The 16743-nt window shown below is 41.4% G+C and overlaps 1 protein-coding gene across 1 annotated transcript in view; it reads left to right on the top strand.

Annotated features, from left to right (window-relative positions):
• The first annotated feature begins 1822 nt into the window (after nt 1-1822).
• Nucleotides 1823-16743, top strand: part of eif4g1a (eukaryotic translation initiation factor 4 gamma, 1a) — a 43986-nt gene continuing 29065 nt past the window's right edge. Inside the window, exons 1-9 of the mRNA XM_060906548.1 lie at nt 1823-2249; nt 4603-4677; nt 9100-9219; nt 9607-9690; nt 13195-13377; nt 13627-13726; nt 15598-15740; nt 16076-16168; nt 16597-16681. Coding sequence (XP_060762531.1) covers nt 9145-9219; nt 9607-9690; nt 13195-13377; nt 13627-13726; nt 15598-15740; nt 16076-16168; nt 16597-16681 — 763 coding nt within the window. The 5' untranslated portion in view covers nt 1823-2249; nt 4603-4677; nt 9100-9144. The remainder of the gene's footprint in view (nt 2250-4602; nt 4678-9099; nt 9220-9606; nt 9691-13194; nt 13378-13626; nt 13727-15597; nt 15741-16075; nt 16169-16596; nt 16682-16743) is intronic.

Raw genomic sequence — 16743 nt, 5'->3', positions numbered from 1 at the left:
AACCACTACACCACCGTGCCGCCCCTGTTCATATTATTAAACAGTATTTCAGTAGAAACCCCATCCACACGCAAAGTCGAAACCTGGAAGTGTGTTCTGTGTGTGTGTGTGTGTTTCTGTTTAAATTCACTGACCATTTTAGCATGAATAAATACCATATAGATATATCACTGAGATGCTTAGCACAAAGTATTGGCACCCTTCTAACACATGCATTTCCCAGTGGAGTTAGATCATCATGGAGCTCCACAGAGCAGATATCATTTAAACAGTGGTTTATTCTCAGTACAGCAGTGGTGTAGATTGGCTGAAATGATGATGATGGCTGAGATTAGCAGGAGGTTATTAGATCTCATTACTGTGCTAGTTAATCATGTGACACTTGTTATAAAGCTATTTTTACTTTGTAATTACAATCTTGTTAAGACTCATTTCGCTGTTATGTGAAATAAAGTGCAACTGTCTTAAAACTGAACTAGTTTTGGATGTAGTTGTTTAATAACTGGTGTTGTTGTTATAAATTGAACATCGTGTTCTTTTTTTCTGTCCAAATCATTTGTTTGCTGTCAGTTTTCAGCAGTCTGGCACAACGACACTGGTGATTTATTTACATTTAGATCACGTGATCTTATACAGAACTGTGTGGCGTTTATAAAAACCCACACTTTGTGAAAATCCGTTAAACATAAACTGAGTTATAAACGATTAAATCCGTAAAGAGCCGCATCTCTCTGTTCACGCGAACGGGTTTATGAGTGAGTTTAACCCTTTTCAAAATGGCGGATACGCTGACGTATAGGGGTGGCGGCAGGGGGCCTCTAACCCGGAAATGCTCATGTGACTTCCTTAACCTGACCCAAATAACCCGGAAGTACACATGCAGTTTATTCCGTCGCTTTATCTTATCTCCCACCTGCATTCTGACAAATCCCGCCCTGCTGTTTCCAGGATTGGCTGAGAGATCAGACGCACTAGGAGCGCGCTGATTGGGCGGTTTTGCGAAACGAACACGTTTTTAGCGATTTAAACGATTTTCTCAAACCTTTAAGAAAACTGGAGAAATAAAAGAATGTGTTGTTTTAAATAATAATAATATATTTCATTACAGTGTTTACCTGTATTTCTCTATATGATGTTTGATTTGTGCTCAATTTATTTATTATTATTATTATTATTATTACATCATAAATATATTTTTCTTTTCTTGCTTGTTTGGAATCTGTTTTGAAAGGTACTATTAATTAACATTTTATTTTTACTGTAAATCTTAGTAAATAATTTAATATTTATCTGATATTTTCATTTATTCTATTTATAAAATATACATTTTATTCCAGTATTTTGTAATATTTAATTTATCATGTTATTTATGTTTATTTTATTCCGAGTTTTGATGATAGTCACCTATATTCTAATTATATAATTATAACTTAAACACCTAATTTTTACTTTCTAATATTATGACGTAAAACATATATATGATAATAAAGAAAAGCATTCACTTTATGTTGATTATATTCCATATCCCTTAAAGCTCAGACGTTTTGTTAATATTTAAGTTATATTTTGAATTTACTTTCAACTCAGGATTTGAGAACATTTAATTATAAATTATACTTTATTGTTAATTATAAATTTCAATCACTGCATTTCGTTCTTATCTGATTTACTGACGGTCATCTTGGTTATTTTATTGCTGATTAATTTATTTATTTTATTTCCGTGTTTGATGACGGTTATCTTTATTGTCCAATCAGCGGAGCGCTCGCGATATGACCCACTAGCCAATCCTAGAGCTGGAGGGCGGGGCTTGTACGAATACGGGTGGAAGGAGTAAGCCAGCAGCTGGCCGCCCGGTGTATGTGTGGGATTGAAGGGGAGCGAATGGCTCGTGCAGTTCTGGGTGTTTGATCCGAGCAGCGTCTGTTTCTGTTTCCCGGCAATCCGACACCATCCGCGCCTTAAACATGGAGCTCCGGCCCACAGGTTCGCTCCGGAGGAACCCGACATGTTTGTAGCGACTCATGCCAACTGAATTGATCAGTTTTTTAAAACCACACCGTCACTTTTTGGCCTTTTCCCCTGCCAGTGATTTCGGGGATTTAAACGTTAAGTGGCGGTGAAGCTGAAGACCGGAGCGGCGGCGGCGGATTCTCTCTCTCGCTTTTTTTTTTTCCTCTCCTTCAACTCTGAAGCTTCGCGCCGTCCGTTTAACAACCGTTTGATCAGCGCGTGCTTCCCACACGCCGGTGAGTTCCTCCACACTGCGCTACACATGCTAACACATGCTAACTGAGCTACACATGCTAACTGAGCTACACATGCTAACTGAGCTCTCCTCCCGAGGGCCAGCTGGGCCCGAACCTCCTGCTCCACAGCCCTCTGGGCCGGTTCTGTCCGCTGGAGCGGCAGCAGGACAGACAGGCGGGTTTCATCGCATCCTCAGCCCCGGAAGGTTTTCTGCTCTAAACTCAAACCCGAGTCTCAGTTCTGAAAGTTGCGGCGAGCCGAGCCGGTGGAGTTCCGCTCAGAAACCCCGCCGGACAGCTGGTGTTATTAGTCTTATTGTTGAGAAAGAGCCGCAGGTTTTTCTCTGTGGAGTTCCGTGTGCACCGCCGCCTGAGTTCCGGTGAATATTGTTGACGGTGTGAAATGGAAGCTCGGCGTTCCTCGCTCACGAGTTCCCTCTGCCTCACGCGCTCAGTCCGCATCCACAACACGATCCAGTCCGCGGTTTGAGCCCGACCCGACCCGACCCGGCGCGCCTGCGTCATTGCGTCATAAAGGGTGTCGCGGTCCGCTGAGGCAAACGAATAAATAAACGCAACTCTTCTTACCGGTAAAGTTAGCTCAATAACAAAAGCAGATACTTCGCCTCACAAAACGCCTTTTTTGTTTTTCAATTTTGGATTCGACAGAACTGAAACCAAGTATCCATTAACGAAAGCGAAAATTAGCCGAAGGCTAACACGAGTAGTTTTGCCTTTTTAATGATTGGCAGCAAAATAGTTCTAAATGCGCTGAGGGTTGTTTTTTTTAAATACATATCAATAATGCAGAATATAACTTAAAAATAAGTATCTAGTACGAGCTGTACGTCGACTTGCACGCTACGGTTCAAAATAAAAAATGGCAGGGATCCACTTCCGTTGTCGACGTGACGTATAAGGAAATGGAAGTAGAAGTGGAACCTAAATACGGACTGGACTCGTAACCTCGACTGAGGTAATCGGTTTGCTAATCTGGGCTAGCTGATTAGCATTAATATGAATAAGGCAATAATGTAAAAATATATATTTAAAAATTGTACATTTTAAGGAGTTTGTGTTAGGATTCGTGCCAAATGCTGATAAACATGAGCGCAGGTGAGGGGCTGCCATTGAGCACAGCTAATCAGTTAGCATTAGCGTCAGCCCGGTGAGTCTGAGGCCTGTCTGTAGGCCGCGTCCTAATTTTTGACTTCCAAATGAGCGAAACAGCCACGTAGTGAAATGAAAGTGTGTGAAAGTTCGAGAGGGACATGATGTGGCTGTGAGTTCACCCCTCCGCCGCCTCACTGCGCGCTCGCTGATTTCTCAGTGTGAAATGTTCAGGAGAGTCTGCTGAGGGCCATATGGGCGCTGAGTGTAAAGTTTCTGTGGTTAAATCCCAAATGGATGCCAGCTCACTACACATGTGCACTCCGTAAAGCCTACAGATCCAGGCCAGCTAGTGCAGTGTGTGTGTGTGTGTTAATCCAGGGCAGAGTTCCCTGGGCTTTGTGGCGAATGTGAATAATTTGGGACTGTTTGAACCTTGAAGGTGACATTCTGGGACTTGAGTTTTGTTGAATTAAATCTGTTGCTGTGTTTTATTGGATTTTGGAGGTCGGTTTTTCCCCCTGTTTTTCTGTCTAATCTCTTGGTTATCAGAGAGAAATCTCAGTCGAGGTTAAATCTTTAGAGGGAAGAAATTTACTTTAGTGATTAATCATTGATGAACACGAGGCCGATATCGGAAACTTAAACACACACACTGTGTGTTTTTCCACCCGAACGCACCGTTACTGAGAACTGACTTTAAAATAAAATGATGGTGAAATTTACAAAACTCCACCACTGTGAAAGCCATAAACGCGCACACACTCACTCGATCATACTCTCTGCTTAAACAGCCACAAATGGGAAAAACTGAACAATTTCAAGGAGAACAAAATGTTTGAGGTAAAGAAAAGATGCACAAAAACCTTGTAACAGATAACGATCAGGAAAAATTGATGACATCTCAAAATATTGGCATCCAGTTTACAATTCCACTGTTTAACCCGGAATGTTCATTTTCTCAGAAATTATACGTCTGTCTTTATTAAAGTAAAATCATGTTGAATGAGCTGGTGTTCGATGTTCATGTGCTTCCAGACCTCATTAGTGTCGGGGGGGATACAGTGTGTGTGGACGCAGTGAGGGTGGGGTTTGTGTTATCTGTGCACACAGTAAACCCCACCCTCATTACTACAGTCTTGCATGTCTCTTTATTGTCCTACAATGACTGTTAATAATCTGTTTTTCCTTCTAGATTTAAATGTTATTAAAAGCTGTTTTTTGTTTCTTTTCTCTCCCTTAGAGTACGGATTAAGTGCGCACTACATAGGGTCCCTGCTGAGTCTCTAACGAAGAGATAAACATCACTGATTCACAGGTACTTCACCCCGTGGCTTTCTCTTCATTTCTACATTCTGTATCTTTCTGGTTTGTAGATCTTAAAATTTCTTGTTTCTAGATTCTGGATTTTCTACGTTCTGTATCTAGTGTTTAGTTTCTTCTTCTAGTTTCTGTATTTTATATTGCTTCCAGATATTATATTTAATTTTATCTTGTTTCTAGATTCTGTGTTTTATTTCCTGTACATTCTGTATCTAGGGCCTGAGCACTGCAGGTGAACCTTTTGGCTGTGTAAGCGCTTTTTTTTTTTTTCCCCTCCAAGACTTTACCATTTTTGAGGTGGTTCCTGTGGGTGAAAACTGAAATTTGGAATGCACACCCACCAGTGATTGACATTTACTGAGGGACAGAGTTTTGACCCAGTGACACTATAGCACCACCATCTCAAATTGAGTTATGTCCAGCATATAGTTAGTCTCTCTCTCTCTCTCTCTCTCTCTCTCATACACACACGCACAGAGAATTTGGTACGTGTGTATCCCAAAGATGAACACATGGTCTTAGCCACACCCAGCAGGAAATTTGGATTTTGTGAGTTTTGACCCGTGTTAAGTTTTGAAACCCTTCTCCAAGGTGGTTCATCAGTTCATGTGGGATGTGAAGTCGCAGGTTTCCTGATTTTATCTTGTGACGGGATTTTTGGGATGTGGATCAGTGGCTCAGTGTTGCCATGGAGACAGAATGAGTTTGAGGAGATTAAAACAGATTTTTCAGATGGTTTCATGAGTTTGGTGACTGACTGAAATGACAGTGCCCTACGTGACTATGCTGGTTATAGCATGTTGGCTATATGTGGGACCATAAGGTCACCTGTTTGAGTCCCTGGAGCAGCAGGAATGGCTGAAGTGCTCAGAGCTCCATCACTAAATGCTGTGAATGTAAAATAATATCTCCCCCAGCCGAGGGGGTTTACCTGCCCCAGAAGAGGGATAAAGCTCATAGGCAACAGTTTTAATTTTATGCACATTTGAAACTTTTATATATTAAAAAAACTCTCTATAATTTTCTTCTGGTCCCAAGAAGTATTGTCAATAAGTATTAATTAAAATGAGTTAGTGCGCATCGCAGCAAATTTCTGTTCGGCTATTTTCATGACCACTTGACGCATGATGTCATTTTAAGCCAAACAAACCGCTTGAGTTGAGTCCACTTCCGTTTATTTACATTGCCGTTCGGCTTGAGTGCAGACGTGCGTTCGGGAATTTCCAAAGAAAAACCCCCATGCCTTATTGTTGTGCAGTGAACTGTAACAACGGGACCGGTTCGGGAAGAAGTTTTTACCTTTTCCCGAGAGAGGAGAAGAGGCGGAGAGAGTGGATTGGCTTTTTCCGAAAAAGAAGAGGCGGCGCGAGAGGGTTGGTTTTTTCCGAAAAAGGAGAAGAGGCGGAGCGAGAGGGTTGGCTTTTTCCGAAAAAGGAGAAGAGGCGGAGCGAGAGGGTTGGCTTTTTCCGAAAAAGGAGAAGAGGCGGAGCGAGAGGGTTGGCTTTTTCCGAAAAAGGAGAAGAGGCGGACCGAGAGGGTTGGCTTTTTCCGAAAAAGGAGAAGAGGCGGAGCAAGTGGATTGTGCGTGTGAAACAAAATCAAGCAGTCAAAGAAGAAACGGAGCAGCAGCACTCAAGCAAAAAGAAGATTGGAGATAAACATTTTTACTTTTGCTTGCATTTGATAACTCGAATCCTGAGGGATCCTGTACAATCATTGTGGAAATGAGACAAAGGGATATTTTCTCGCTTAGAGTCGGCTATAAATAGTATAATGTCGCGGATGGCGGGCTAATGTGGCCTACCGGCGCACTGTCGTTTCCTATATCCACTACAGGGGTCGAAATTAACTTTTGAATGTACTTGCCCTCAAGGCAACCAACCCCAAAAATTTACTCGCCTGCATGCATGTATCAGTTGCCCTACTTTTTTGCAGGTTGACTGGGTAAGTAATTTGCATAAAAAGCAATCTGGATGTATATTATAGAGTATGCAATAAAATATTTCAACTTGTTTTGCCATTGTTTGATTACTGATTGATAGAAATAAAGTTATAACACTCATGTGTTTGGTGTTTATTTCATCATGATGAACAGTAAAACAACTAGGTATAACTACTAGTATCTTCTGTTAAACATGTTAAACAGTCAAAAAACATCATGTCATCATGGTCAAGTGTAACTGATCAAATCAGAATTAAAAATCAGTCCAAAAAGACGCTTCGTTCGTTCTAGCCTACGTGACAGTGGCGCCTCGTGTGAATCATCATGTAGCGCCATCTCGCGAATGGAAGCATCAACTACTGCAACGAACCAAAGTCAAGGACAAACGAAAGAGAAGACGGGGAAAATAAAGTTTTCGTTCTGTTTCTGTTAGGAATCACAACAACTTTAATTTTTACTGGTAAAATAGACATTCAAACAGTTGTCCGACGGCTAATTTTATTGTTGCCCGAGTATGAGAATGACTTGCCCATGTCCGTCGGTACATGCTTAATTTCGACCCCTGCACTAGGGAGGGCAGTTTAATTATTCTTAAAAAGGGCTCTTACGATGAAAGTAGGAATTTACGGCAGCACGGTGGTGTAGTGGTTAGCACGATCGCCTCACAGTAAGAAGGTTCTGGGTTCGAGCCCCGTGTCCGGCGAGGGCCTTTCTGTGCGGAGTTTGCATGTTCTCCCCGTGTCTGCGTGGGTTTCCTCCGGGTGCTCCGGTTTCCCCCACAGTCCAAAGACATGCAGTTAGGTTAACGTGGGGCGGCCTTGGGCTGAGGTGCCCTTGAGCGAGGTACCGAACCCCTGACTGCTCCCCGGGCGCTCTGGTGTGGCTGCCCACTGCTCTGGGTGTGTGTGTGTGTGTTCACTGCTTCAGATGGGTTAAATACAGAGGATGAATTTCACTGTGCTTGAAGTGTGCATGTAACAAAGATTTCTTCTTATCATAACTACCAGGATGAATCGTTTGGGCGCGAGTCTTGTTGAGGTCCGGGGTCATCGCGATCAGAGTCGGCCGAGTCACTGTCCGATTCCGAGGCCGCACGGTCAAACCAGTGAGCCACATTCACTGATTGCTTCGCAACTGCCATAGGGTCATACATATACGGTTTCACCTCTCGATATTCAATTTGGAGAGTTCCTACTTCAAAATCGCTCTCGCTTTCAGACATTTTACACAACCTCTCACGACCAAAGTCCGTACACGTGTGCTCGGTTCGCAGGTGAACACGGAGCTGCTCCCGGTTTGTTTGGCTTAAATGTCGTCATGACGACGCCCCCTGGCGGTGAAAGTGCGCATAAGTGAGACTTAAGCAAACCTTTGGAAATTGGGCAAAACAGTTTTTAACCGTTTTATTCAATTTTAGGGTGCGAATTAGACACCAGGAAGATTGAATTTGCTTTTTGGGTCGTTCTTCTAGAAAATAAAGTTGATATTCTACGTTTCACCTCCAACCGTTGCCTATGACCTTTAAGAGGCAAATGTTTAATTGTGGTGTTAATTCAGTAACTGTCAGGTAGATGAACTGATGTCTCGTGCTTAACGTTTCACAAGCCAGCTCTGAAAATTTAAACTATGCAAAAAATTTCCATTAATATTTATGACTTGAGTAAGAAAACAGTTCTGCCTTTGTGTCCCATTCCTCCCCACTCCCCAGAATACCTGATACTGCTAATGCTGAACACCTCAGGACCTTTCCTCCACACACCTAAACAAACCACGCACACGCGCACACCTCGATCATTTATCGCGCGCACACAGTTGAGTCTGCTGGATGTAAACATGGCGAGAATTGAAGCGTTCGCTGTGAGATGATGGAATGAATGTGGTGTGATGTGGCACATGAGGGGTGTTGGTTCGTTACACAATCGCTCATGAAGGTTCACTTGAACAAAGTGTTTATAATTTGAGAAATGAGTTCCACCTGAGCCGTGTCCTTGTAGTCGATGCACTGATGCAGTGTAACCGCGCTGTAGTTAGTGAGCTCCTCAGAGACGGGCAAATAGTTCGTTATACCGAAATGGAGCCACTCGTCACACCAAACACTCTTTTATGTAAAACAAGACCGACTGTGTGTTTAATTTATATTTACATTTAATTCACTTAAATATTTATGAAATGAATCACTTTTGCTGTTGTTTCCTCACAGTGTTGTCTTTCTTTTCAGCTCGTCATGTTGATTTGGTTCATAACGACAGTCTCGGAGCTCTCTTCTTCTTTTGCTTTAAAAGTTGAATTCTTTTGGACAAAATATTCTTTAGATAAATTCATTTCTTTCCTAATGCTGCATTTCCATCGTGGTCATGTGACCAAATCACTTTATCCATGAGTGTCTGAATCAGAGTCTAATCCAAAAAAAAAGTCAAAATATTTTATCAGATGAAATGTTAGTGAGTTAAAGTGGTGTGTGTGTGTTCTGTGCAGTTTGGCAGGCAGGTTCGAGATCCCCCTCATGCAGAACCACGGGAAATGAATAAACCGCCTCAGCCTATCACAGGACCGCCCTCTGCCCCTCACCCCGCCCCTTCACCCGGACTGACGCAGGTGAGAACCAATCACATTACAGGATTAAATTGGACTAAAGTGAGCATGTTTGATTGGCTGAGTATCGTTATTATTTTGCATTTATTAGAAGAAATTATCATTTCTTCTGCACGTCCAGCACATGATGTTCAGTGGTGATGATCTCCACTTGGATATTTAATTTGATTTAGCGCCGAATTAGCGCTTATTCCTTGTAGCGATCTGATTAGTATTGAAGATTAAATATGCTAGCTTGCTGTAACTATGGTAACAGCTCCTGGGAAGCTGCAAGTCGAACAGAAAAGGCTTGCTTTCCCTCGGAGTCGCTCGTGATACCGCTGAATATTTTATGGTCCGTTTTCCTTGTTCCTGCACCTGACTGACTTTTGTCCCTTCACCTCTCTGTAGGCTGTTTATCCCCCTGGTCAGCCTGCCTCTGTTGTTTTTGCCACTCCGCCTCCACCAATGAGCTCTGCACCTCAACCCAGACAGGTATCACTGAAATGGAACTGACAGGGTCCCCCCCCCCCCCCCCCCCCCCCCCTCTCTGTTTAATTGAAGGATGAACTAATAATCGAGATGGATCTGTTAAGTAGAACATCTGTGATTTAGTTTATCGTCAATTAACAATTTTTAGACTTGAGTTAACCAACTATTGATCACTAATTATTTATTTATTTATTTTTGTGAAAACTCTGTATTCATGTGTTTGTGTTATTTATGCTGGTCTTTAATATCTCTCAACCTTTATTTCTTTTATATTATTAGTTTTAATGTTTTTTTTTTTGTTGTTGTTCTTAAAGTCTTTAGTCAGTTATTTACTTTTTGTTTGGTTCATTCATTTACTTTCGACTTTGTCTTGATTTCGGCATCCTGAGTGTTTATCGGGACATAAAATGGCTGAAAAGTCCAATTTTTATCAGGCTTTATTTATTAAGAATGATTTACACTGAGGCTTTTTAGACTTTGAAGCTGTATGAAAATTATTTGCCCCTTTTTGTTTTTAAACTCAGTTTACGACGGTGAGTGAAGTCAGAACATTAATTTCTTCATTTGTCTTGTTTTTTGGAAGAAATGTCATGAGTGAATCAGGTTTTCAGCATCAACTCCATTTCACTAAATTAGTGTCTGGATTCCTTGGGGGGAAAAAATCAATTTAATTAGGTGTTGTTGTTTTTTTTTGTGTTTAGTTTGAAGGTTTTCATTAGATACACTCGTGTGTGTGTGTGCGCGTGCGTGCGCACTAATCAGCTGATGTTATGTTGCTAAGCTAACTGTTTGTTCTAACTTGTGCTTCATGTCAGAGTGAGAGACGTCACATGAGCTCGTCCTCGTTACAGTAATGATCGTCGTCTTCAGTGTCCTGTTCGACTTCCTCCTCAAAATAAAATAAAAAAAGGAACCGTAAACATGAGCATTTATTAGAGATGGAATGATGCCACTTTCATTTCTGATCCTCAGACTCTGAGTTTGTTTCCCGAAATGACTCGGCTTTAAGATTATTATTACCTGAAGCTCTTTACAGGTGAACTCTCTCACACTAAAATCACTGACAAATATAATAAAGTATAAATTATCATGAAGTTAATCCAATGAGAGAAAAGTCGCTTTTCTTTGCAGAAACATTTGCAGCTCCAGAAATTAATTTCTTTTCCAAATCCCATTCCAGTCTTTGCTGTTTTATAGCATCTGATGTCCGGTGTGTTTTCTCTGGTATCTGATCACACTCTTTCCTGGCATTGGGCCAATACAGGAACTGGGTATACTGGGTATCGATTTGGTGGCATCACTAGCCATTAAAACTAGAATAAAAGTCTGAGTAAGAACAGGAGAAATCAGACTTTTTTTTTTTTAAATCAATAAAACATTCTCGTGTTTGATTGCTGAACTAAACAAATAATTATGTAACAAAGTTAAACCTAATACTGTAATCAGGTTTGTAAGGTGTGTGTGTGTATACTCGTGTAAATCTGAGTCGTTGCGAGGACGTCCTCAGTCCGTTACTGGAGCGGGGGACTCAAGTCTCTCCTGTTTCTCTCCCCGTCTTGACCTTTGATCTCTTTCTCTCCTCTGCTGTCCCCCAGTTTGCACCAGGGCCTCGCGCTTTACATCAACAGGTACCAACACGTTTTAGTGATGCACACACTTGCGTGCGTGCATGCGTGCGCACACTTCACTTCAACTCGGTGTTAGTAATTCCATATTTGGGAAAAACAGTTTTGCTTCTCAACTATTGAGATGACTATGGATCTCGACCCAGACACTGTTCCTGCAGCCGCTCCTCCGTCTTAATGAGCTGATGAATTGGATCAGGACCTGATGTTCAATTATTAATTTATTAATCATGGGTTTGTTTGTTTTAAGTTTATGAAAATTGGCTATGAAATTGGAAACTTCATTTCACTTCTGTAATTTTAATTGCTTTAATCTCAACTATTGGAATTTCGTTGGGGAATAAATTGATTTTTAAAGCTAAAGTTTAAAAAAAAAATGCCTGGACTAAAGCTTGTTTTTATTGTACTCGTGGTGTTTTCATTTAAATGCCATTTTTGGTTACGTTTTATGAAAAATTATTTTTGTACTGTACTCATTTACAGGGTTTTTTTTTCTTGTTTTTTTTATTTTAAAAAGTGACCATTTTAGTTTGAAGGCGCGGCTGCAGGGTTACTCTTCCTCATCTACTCTTTGAAATTTTCTCAGATCAAAGGATAGATGTAGGAATTTCACTTGATTTGTAATAAACCTTTAAAAAAAAAAACTTCAAAAATGAAACATTTTGAAGTAAATTTGCTTGGATCTCAAGTTAAAGTGCTGATTTATTGGTGAGGTTCTAAAAACACGAAGGTGGTGTGTAAGGATTTTAAAAATGACACCAAAGAACCACCAAATCCAAGTATTTTTTTTTTAATATATTATAAATAAATACAAATCTGCTTGCTGAGCGGTTGCTGCTCACACAGCTCTGTAATTAACCGCTGCTCCGTGTTGTCCTCTCTCTCTCTCTCTCTCTCTCTCTCTCTCTCTCTCTGTGCGCTCTGTCTTCTGCTGTGTGGTTTGCGGATGAAGGGTGGATTCAGGTCACTGCAGGTAAAAAAACCAAATAAAAAACAAAAACCCCGCTTCCTTTCCTTTTTTACTTTCCTCTTGTCCCATTGACGCGGTGCCACGCCCCGGACGCTCGCTGTGACGGGTTTTGTGCATGCAGTAGAACTAGTGTTTACAGAAGCCCAGAACTGCAAGTTATGAAAGTGTAATTTCAACTTAACAGTGGACTAAAATTGATTTTAGAAAAAGTATTAATGTTTGGAGGAGTGGAGTGGGGGGGGTCGTGTTTCAGTCGGAGTAACGAGAGAACTCGGGAATGAGTCGATCCGTTTCTCTTGTGCTTCAGGGCTTCTGTACATGAGACCGGTAGAGGGAATTTATATTCAGGGTTACAAAAAATCAAATCTATATATTGTGATAAGTTTTGTGCTGTATTTTTTCCTTGAATGTTGCCGCCACCCCCCCATTTTTTTAAATATTAGATGATTGATGAACTCTAGCTAAAGACTTTACTACATGCTGTGAAGTTACCGCTGGACCGTACGGTGTAGATTTTGTATTTAAAAAAAAAAAAAAGGATCAAAAGTAAATATATTCCAGAGATTAAGATTGCATTTATTGTTTTGCATGGTTCTTTTGTTTTTTAGTAAAAATTCTTTAATTTACCTTTTCTGTAGTCTCCCTGTGAGCACAATGAAACGTCCTGATGTCTGCACTGAAAACATTTCATTTATTTATTTATTTATTAGGTACAGGTTTAAATTTATTTTTGTATTTCTAAATCCTGCAAATTTCTTTAAAGTGCAGACCTCCAGCTTTAAACACTTTTTTTTTTTAAATTAATTTAAAAAAAAGGGGTATTTAGACAGTTGATCAGATGTAAAAACCAACCCCCCCCCTTCTCTCTCTCTCTCTCTCTCTCTCTCTCTCTCTCTCTCTCTGTGTGTGCAGTCATATTACCCCCGGGGCAATTTACAGAGTAACACCCCACGGGTGGCGACCAGTAACCCGCCACGCCCCGTCCCGCCCCCTCACGTCTACCCCTCGTCCTCGCAGATGGTGATGATCCCCCAGCAGCAGCTCCCGTTCCCGCCCAACTCTCAGGGCCACACCTACTTCATTCAGTCTGGACAGGTAGGACACGCCTCCACATATATGGAGATTTGTGACCAGAGCACTCAGGGTCCTAATGCCACTTTTTCCTGCATGGTGCTAAAGTGAGCTAACCATCTAGCTCACAGCAGCTGAACCGTATCTTCAGGTTTCATGCATCTTGTGACATTTGTGTGCATCAGTTTCGTGTTATTGTGTAAATTAACCCGTCTCTCCCACTCGTACACCTGCTGAAATGGATTGTAACTTGGCGTTGTTTCCGTGTCGCAGTACCGCGCACCGTACGTTCACCAGACGCAGCAGTATTCGGTGGCCAGCGCACCGACAGGCTTTTACCCCGGAACCAACCCTGACTACAGCTCCACGTATGGTAAGAAGCTCTTCAAACCCCACCCCGTCCTTCATTCCTCTCATCTAAACCGGACTAACCAGCGCCGCCCTGCGCTCTTCTCTCTCTCTCTCTCTCTCTTCCTTCCTTATTTATTTCTTTATTTTTATTGTGTTTTTGTCTCATCTGTCTCTCGCAGGGTTTCTAGCCGCCGGTTGTGCTGTTGAAATATTTTTAATATTGTCATTCACTTTCTACTCTTTCTTCTATTCTCTCTCACCTTTCCGCTCTGGGCGGAGTTCAGAGGCCGCTCTGGGAGCGAGGGAGAGGCGGGGGGGTGGGGGGAGAGGCGCGGTTCGAGAGAACAGCCGTCTCTCTCATCACGCCGTTCCTCTCACCTCCCACCGCTACTCCGGTGAGTGTGGAACGCAACGCAGGGCTGTTTGGGTTTTGAGGATTTTTTTTTTATTATTATTTATTTATTTATTTATTTATATATTTTTAAATTTATAATCCTCACGGCATGGACACCAAACCCTAAACTACTGAAAATGTTCTGGCCGCATTCACCCGCCGTCTGACTCCCGTAAGACACATGAGGCTGCACTAATTTAAAATTTGAAGGTGTTTGTGAATTTTTGCGCTGATTTTAGTGACCCCTGCTGCCTGTGAGGTGAATTACAATTGCAAGGAAAACCCAGGCCGACCCGGTCCCATCCCCCAATCGTGTAAAAAAAAAAAAAAAATTCTACATATTCCTGTGCCTCATGAGTCATTGTTTGGAGTCATAGCTTTTATTTATTTATTTTCTATTTTATTTATTTATTGGCATGCTCTTGTGTATGATTCCTGTAGCCAGTTGAACCGGCGTTTTTGCAGATCAGACAAATGGGACTTTGGTGTATAAAGTCGTCATTTTCATCCTGTGACCTGTTGTGTGGTTTTGTTTTTTTTCGCACGCACGTTCCGGGACGTACTGTACAGCTTGGACTTCAAAACAACCCATGCACGTACTCCTTAAATATGTCTATTTTTCAAATTTGTATGTTTTAGATTCTTCTTATTTCTTACTCTGTTTTACTAATTGTGTATTTTAAAATTCTTTAAGCTCATTCACAGGGACGTGTACCGCAGAATCTCCACAGATAAAACAGAGTTAAATAATTGTTGGTGTTGTGAAGTTTTCTTAAAGTAGGGAGATGTTTGTTAGGTTTGTGGATGGAGTCTCCAGTGTCGGAGGTAAGGCTGGAACTAAGTTTTCTGACCTCTTGAGGATGGAGGAGCTTCCACTTCTTTATCCAAACGGGGTTTATTGGGTTCCTTCCCCTCCAAGACAGCAGAGAGAGACTGGTGAGGGAACGACTGTTTATAGATGCTATAACATGAGGGACAACAGGAACTAACTCGTTTCCCAGAACAGGAACTGTAACTATAAACGGATTAAAAATTATACTGTGTTCTTTAATAAATAAAGAATTGTAATTGTTCTGAAATCACTGAGGAATAAAGCGCCGCTGTCATGGGAAAGTCCTGCGATTTTTACTACACAGGCTGCGTTCCGGTTTCACTTCACTGGTACAACTGGCTACACGTTCTCTTTCACCCCCGACTGATTTTCACTGAATTGAGTTGAATCGTTCGACTTCGCCACTTGCATGTGGTTGAATCCATGATGCAGGTGGAAACAAACTTCTCTACTAATTAAAAAAAAATTAAAAATTGTGCCCCCAAACTGATTTTGAAAAGCGAATGAGCAACCCTGCATTGTGGACTTGGATTGAAGCTGAACCTGTGTAAATCTTGTTTATTTAAAATGGCACTGAGAGATTTTGGGGGAAATGGAACAAAACTGTCGTGTTTCTGATCCGGGATGTATGTTTTTGTTTTTCCTTTTTTCTTTCTCCCTTTTCCAGCTGGAGCGTATTATCCTGCTCAAGCTCAGTACCAACCTTCAGTGCCCACCGCACCTGTGATGATGAACCCTGCCCAGCAGCAACAGGCTCCACCTCCTCAGCAGCAAGTCCCGCCCCAACAGCACAAAAGGGAGCGCAAACAGGTAATGAATTTGTGTTATTTAAATAACTTATAATTTTAGATCTACTTCAGCGTGGATAAAAAATGAAAAAGGGCAAAATGTGCAAGTGCCAAAGGATAATTTTTACTAAGTTGGTCATTTCTTATTCTTTTCTCACACACTCGTAATTTAAAAAAAAAAAATTTTCCCACTTAGGAGTGACTTTAATACAAAAAGTCTGTTATCCTCTGAATAAGGGGCGGGGTTAAAGTAGAAAAAAAAAGTTGTATTTTGTAATCTAAACTTCATGCTTTAATTCCAGTGTTGTGATCCTGGATTATTTATGAATGCTAATAAAACGTTAAAATGTCCTCCAGATTAGAATACGGGACCCGAATCAGGGAGGACGTGACATCACGGAAGAGATCATGTCTGGAGGAAGGACCACGTCTACGCCCACACCTCCTCAGGTAAGATTAGATTTTAATCCACATTCAGCTTGCACTCGGGCATTTCTTCTTACATAAAGCCTAAAGTATTGGCACCCATGGCTGCTATGCTCAAACTGGACTCCTGCGTAGCTCCGCCTCCAAATCGTTTTTGAAAGTGAAAATGTGAATTTAGTATCGTATTTAAACCTGGCTATCGATCGTTTAATACAGTTCATCCATCCTGGAGCGGTTGGTGTTTAAACCTTGCAGGATGAAGTTTATTTGGATGTTAAATCTGTTCCATTTTTATTTAAATTTAATCTGTAAAATGTCACGTGTCAGTTGTGCACTTTGTGGTGCTTTGGTGAGTTTGATTTGTCCTGGAAAATGCAGCTCTTCAGGTTTGTATTAAACCAGAATCTTGTAGTAGAAGAGTGACGATTCCTCCCCAAATGTTCTCTCATCAGTCTGTAGGTGTCGAAGTCAGCAGTTCTGCCCAGACAAACGGTGAAAATGTGACTCCTGCAGCTGTTGCTCCGGTCATCCGATTCGGTAAACACGCCTTTAACGCTTTAAGAATAAATTCCTGCTCTTTAATTCTTCCTCTGGATTGC

Source organism: Neoarius graeffei, chromosome 23 (assembly GCF_027579695.1).
Source record: "Neoarius graeffei isolate fNeoGra1 chromosome 23, fNeoGra1.pri, whole genome shotgun sequence".
NCBI lineage: Eukaryota > Metazoa > Chordata > Actinopteri > Siluriformes > Ariidae > Neoarius > Neoarius graeffei.
The sequence above is the reverse complement of the archived record's forward strand: the minus strand, read 5'-3'. Positions and strand labels throughout refer to the sequence as shown.